The 4,842-nt window shown below is 33.4% G+C and overlaps 3 protein-coding genes and 1 pseudogene across 4 annotated transcripts; 2 read left to right on the top strand and 2 right to left on the bottom strand.

The window, feature by feature from the left end:
• The first annotated feature begins 130 nt into the window (after positions 1-130).
• LOC119644137 lies at positions 131-772 on the top strand. The gene is made up of 2 exons (XM_038043666.1): positions 131-337; positions 430-772. Exons 1-2 carry the CDS (start codon positions 181-183, stop codon positions 753-755), a joined length of 483 nt encoding a protein of 160 aa, XP_037899594.1. The 5' UTR covers positions 131-180; the 3' UTR covers positions 756-772.
• A 9-nt stretch (positions 773-781) lies between these two features.
• LOC119644138 (nardilysin-like) lies at positions 782-1,500 on the top strand. 2 transcript variants are annotated; one of them, XM_038043669.1, is made up of 4 exons: positions 782-945; positions 1,006-1,123; positions 1,353-1,362; positions 1,416-1,500. In XM_038043669.1, the coding sequence occupies exons 1-4, from the start codon at positions 799-801 to the stop codon at positions 1,483-1,485; spliced, it is 345 nt and encodes a 114-aa protein (XP_037899597.1). In that variant the 5' UTR covers positions 782-798; the 3' UTR covers positions 1,486-1,500. The 2 variants fall into 2 exon arrangements, with proteins under 2 accessions (XP_037899597.1, XP_037899595.1); XM_038043667.1 differs by lacking the exons at positions 1,353-1,362; positions 1,416-1,500 and having other exon boundaries at positions 1,006-1,345.
• On the bottom strand, positions 1,391-2,562 carry LOC119644136 (annotated as a pseudogene).
• Positions 2,563-3,940: 1,378 nt separating this feature from the next.
• On the bottom strand, positions 3,941-4,836 carry LOC119644139 (exosome complex component RRP46-like). The gene is made up of 2 exons (XM_038043670.1): positions 4,441-4,836; positions 3,941-4,381 (listed from the first exon to the last, which is right to left on the bottom strand). Exons 1-2 carry the CDS (start codon positions 4,798-4,800, stop codon positions 4,004-4,006), a joined length of 738 nt encoding a protein of 245 aa, XP_037899598.1. The 5' UTR covers positions 4,801-4,836; the 3' UTR covers positions 3,941-4,003.
• Between the last annotated feature and the right edge of the window lie 6 nt (positions 4,837-4,842).

A 4,842-nucleotide genomic window follows, 5' to 3' on the forward strand; every position in this document is an offset into this window, starting at 1 on the left:
ATCATTTTTTAAAGGATTTAATAAAAAATAATTTGAAACTTGAACAAATGCTCTTTCCTCTTCAAACATGACAATCACCGTAAAATGATCACATTTCGTGAGCATAATTTCTAAGCATTGCATTATATTATTTGATGTGTGTATAATATAAACATGTGTTGATGAAAGTGCTTCTGTAAAATGACGGACCCTTGGTATTCAATTAGGAAATCAACAAAAAACTCGCAAAATTCATTTGAAGATAATTTCACCAATTTTGCACAGTGTCCGGTCTTTCCACAAACCGGTAATTGCGAATGTCATTTGCGTGATTCCAACAATTACATACAAAGCTTAGGTGAATATATTTTTTGAATGTTATCCAAAAGAAACGTGTTAAGTTCGAACTTTGTATTGTATATTTAAAAAAAAATTTCTTTTTCTGTCAAGAACGTAAATTGGAAAAATTGAAGAAAGGTTCTAAATTAGTGGATGCCTTATCAGAAAAGCGTGATGATTGTTGGCGTTCTTTATTAAGGAGCAAGGTTAATCGAAGTTCTAGTAATGGTGTGCTGATCGAGCTTGAAGAACGTGTTTCGGATTCGAATTCTGCTATACAAAGTTTGTATCGACAAATTCAACCGATCCAACCCATAACAGTGGGTGAAACTGTTCATATATTAAAATTTGAGCAACTGGAGCAACAGCAACGTTTGGAGGACGAATCTACTGAAAAGGAGGAAGAGAGTAGACGACAGTCATCCGAAAAGTATTAAATCATAAATGAAGCTTGGAGAAGTGTAATTGGGTCATGATAGAATGAACTCAACTTTCGGCGAGGTTTTCATGTTTTTAACAAATTTAGCTTGGAAGAGTCGCCTAATTATACCGCTACTAGTAACAACGGCGTTTCTCATCATGGATGTTAGATTCCAAATTGAAATTAATATACAAGCTGGGCAAGCGGTAAGTTGAATATCGAAATTGGAGAACTATCATCAATATGTTCTTCTTATGCTTCTTAAGGCGGCTGCAGATTTAGATCAATTAGCTGATAATTCGGACGACGACGACGACGATAATACGAATGGCGATGTCGATTATGAAGAATATACGACTGATTCGCAGGATGAAGATGAAAACGGTAATGTTAATGAAAGTATGTTTCTTGATCAAAATGACATAGAGTCCGAATTTGATTATGATGAAAGTCCGGCTAATCAAATTAGAATATCTTTGGGTTTAACTTAATAATCAAATCTTAGTACCTACCTCCAAATCGTTAAATATAATTGTTCAATATTTCTTTTTTTCTTCTTTTTTCTATTTTTGTTGCCATCTGACTCACAATCACTTTGTTAATTACTGTGCAGAATATACTTGGTAAACAATCATTTAATTAAATATTCTCTTTTTTTTTTTAATTACATGTATAGTTTAATTAATTCGTCGCTAACAGCAGATGGCGTTAGAATGCCTAAATCTGTGAACAGTAAGGTAATGTAAGCCGGTGGAGTATAATCGACGGATGGGTGCACTTTAGAAACGTCATTTATATCTTTGCGAGCATACTAAGGTGTTAGTAAGGATTAAAAAGAGATAAATTTTCGAGTTTAGAATTTTAATGTCCATAGGAATTGATTAGTTGCCTTGTATTCTTCTGGCAAATCGCTTTGATTAAGTGGATGAAGTCGTGTAAATTCAAAACTTTCCGCCAAAACATAAAAAGGCTTCTTCATTTCACGTGCGCATAAAGCCATAGTAAAAGTGCCCAAAGCGATTAACAATTCCACCACTTTGGACTACAGCTTCGGCTCCCTCCATCACAAAGTCAACAGATTCCATAACATAACCTAGTGCTTCGTCCAGGATGAGTGTACAGTCAATCGCCGCGGATTCCATTTCACTCATCATTTGTTCCCTGTTTGAAAATTTTTTACATTTCAATTATTTGCAATAAAATTCCCACACCAACCCCATCTTATCGGGAACATCTTGTGTTATGTAAACATGGAATTGCTTATTTGCTTTAGCTGCTGTTAATAAGGCTTTTTAAACTACGAGAGAACGTGAATGAATAAGAACCCGGCACCTTTTATGAACCTCTGAGCTTGTTGGGCAGTAAAATTTCGCGACTTTTGCAGTTTAGCTGAAAATATTTGGCATAGCCATCACCGCCTCTTGCATAGTATTTTGGAGGATATGTATTGTATCGACTGTTAGTAAAAGTAGAAGTAACGGTATGGATATGTTACCATCGTAATAATTTGTGATATACTCACACTGCTTCTTTTCTAGAATCATTAGCAATGTTTCAATGGCTGCAATGCCCGAAGAGAGATCATCATCCTCTAGCAGTTTGAAAAAATATTTGACTATATCTTCAAAAATATGATATAATTAATAAATTTAGCGTTTAATTTGCGTAAGGGACGAAATTCCTATACCAAAATCGCAGTTTCCATCAAATTCTGGCATTTCTTTTAGCTTGCAAAAAATAACACGAAACTACTTCAGTGAATTGCCTAAGGAATGTACTGTGATATTTCATGAGTTACTATTAGGTTTGCTTTATCGGTTATTACTAAGCAACTCTAAAGATATTCATATTTGCTACGTTTTTTACAACGTTGCTAATTAGAAAAATATAACAGTTCACGTAGCCATAAAAGCAAATAAAAATACTTGTAAACAGTTGGCTTTTTCTTTCTTGATGCGTAATATTTCATTTAGGATTAAATACATAAAATTGAAAAAATTAAAAATTCTACAAAGTGGAAAAATTATTAAAAAGTCAAAAATAATTTTATTAAAAATGTTTTGAAATTTTATTAATAAATACCATATCTGCATATGTATATATATATATATATATATGTAAAAAAAAACACCTAAGCCAGAATGTTTAGAATTGACTCGTATTTAACTCCCATCATTCTCAGCTATTTAGATAAATATGTGAAAGATGTTAGACCACAGGATTTTCAAATGTCCCTTTGGGAGGGCGAAGTTACGCTTCAAAATATTGATTTGCGGTAAGATGTACTGGAGCAAGAATTGCATCTTCCATTTGAAATTTTGTCTGGTCACATTCACGAATTGAATATACAGATACCGTGGACAAAAATTACGTCTGAACCAATACGTATAAGTATTAGCACAATCGAATTTGTTTTGAAAGGTAAAACAGGGAAATCCAAGTCTTGTAGAAGTAGTCCTGTACACAAAACTGTGTACACAAACTGTGTCACCTCCAACGCCAAAAAACGATGAATCTGCAACGATGCTTTCGACTTTAACTATGAAAATTGTCAATAACATTAGCGCTGAATGCCAAAATATTATATTTAAATATATTGAAGATGATATTGTTTTTTCTATGAACGTTCAAAAGTTTTGTTTTGGCGCAGCTAATGACAAATGGGAGTCATCGTTCATCGATATAAATCTAACTAAGTTCTTAAGTCGCAAAATGATTACAACCTGCGAGTTAACTATCTGTCTGGATAAACGTAATGCTGCCGATGAAATTGAATGTTGTGAGGAGCCAATGCTTATAGGTTGTGTGTGGTACCCGTTGAATATCAAAAGTGCATGCCTCGTTTTTATTTATCAGATTGATTTCCCTACTCACTTCTCTATCATCATCATTTTTATTCGCACACTTTTGCTCTAATCGAGTTTTTAAATTTTGCATTTCATTATGATGCCGCTTGAGCCCATTCTCTAATTCATTTAGTTTATTTTCTAAAGACATAAAATTCTGCTTTTTATCTTCCTGTGGAGCCGCAATGTGTAACCTAATATCTCTGTGTATTAAAAATTTTATAATTTATAAATTAAATTTATGAATTTTAAAAAAAATCTTCAATCATTCCTTACATACTTCCCAATTGTTGTTTCTAATAAATTCATAACTCGGAGTACAAAAATTCATTTTACAAAATTGTTACGACGTAAATATCGAAGAAAAAAAGTAGTTTTATTGTGGCAACATTCAAAAGAAAATAAAATTTCAAAACTACTAAGCTTCCATGGGCTCAGCACTTTCAGCATTGGAGTTATCTCTAAACGGTGTATTAGTTTTATTATGAAATTTATGCATAACTTCTCGATAAAAATCGAACAACGTGCTGCTAGCTGCAAGACATATGAGATGAGCATCTTTGAATTGATTTATTTTAAAACAGCCAAAGCTATGCACAGCAACTAAATCTTTTTCCACCGAATCAAACACAAATGTAAAGCTTGCACGATTATCTGTAGCTTGTAATTGATCTGGATCCAATACAATTTCACCGTTTTTATCGATGACACAATGAACAGCAGCTACGGTAAATTTCATAGGTACACCTCCAATAAGCAACGCCATGCAAGCCGCATTTATAGCACAGGCATCTAACTATATGTAAACTGTACATATATAAATGGGAAAATTGAAATGATCACTTTTACACTTACGCCTCCTCTATCATCGAGTTCCTGCAATTGAATCGAAATTAACGTACGAGGATGCAATGTGCTTAGAAGTGCAGCTTCGCAAGTATCTTTAACCATTGTTTCGCGTATTTTATCACGTATTGTTGGTAAACCAGCTTTCGGTCTATAGATGCAGTCTATATTAGCTTTGTCGATTTTTAGATTTTGCAGTTTCACTTCAACTGGTCCTAGCATTGAAGCCAAGACGCAAGTAGCTCCTTGGATGAACAAAGTGGAGCCATCAGTTCTAGTTAAAGGATTTAACTCGCAATTCAATGTACGTAATTTAACATTTTTCGCCACGTTTTCGTTAGCTTGCATATTGCCATCTGAAACAATCATTTTTTAAAGGATTTAATAAAAAATAATTTGAAACTTGAACAA

This window comes from Glossina fuscipes, unplaced genomic scaffold (genome assembly GCF_014805625.2).
Source record: "Glossina fuscipes isolate IAEA_lab_2018 unplaced genomic scaffold, Yale_Gfus_2 92217, whole genome shotgun sequence".
NCBI lineage: Eukaryota > Metazoa > Arthropoda > Insecta > Diptera > Glossinidae > Glossina > Glossina fuscipes.

What these genes read in the sequence shown, in the direction of transcription:
- LOC119644137 (XM_038043666.1), top strand. Translation starts at nt 181, where the DNA reads ATGACGGACCCTTGGTATTCAATTAGGAAATCAACAAAAAACTCGCAA. An exon ending in CAATTACATACAAAGCTTAG is followed by an intron (nt 338 to 429) that starts GTGAATATATTT and finishes TTTTCTGTCAAG; the next exon opens with AACGTAAATTGGAAAAATTG.
- LOC119644138 (XM_038043667.1), top strand. Translation starts at nt 799, where the DNA reads ATGAACTCAACTTTCGGCGAGGTTTTCATGTTTTTAACAAATTTAGCT. An exon ending in ATATACAAGCTGGGCAAGCG is followed by an intron (nt 946 to 1,005) that starts GTAAGTTGAATA and finishes ATGCTTCTTAAG; the next exon opens with GCGGCTGCAGATTTAGATCA.
- LOC119644139 (XM_038043670.1), bottom strand. Translation starts at nt 4,800, where the DNA reads ATGATTGTTTCAGATGGCAATATGCAAGCTAACGAAAACGTGGCGAAA. An exon ending in AACTCGATGATAGAGGAGGC is followed by an intron (nt 4,382 to 4,440) that starts GTAAGTGTAAAA and finishes GTTTACATATAG; the next exon opens with TTAGATGCCTGTGCTATAAA.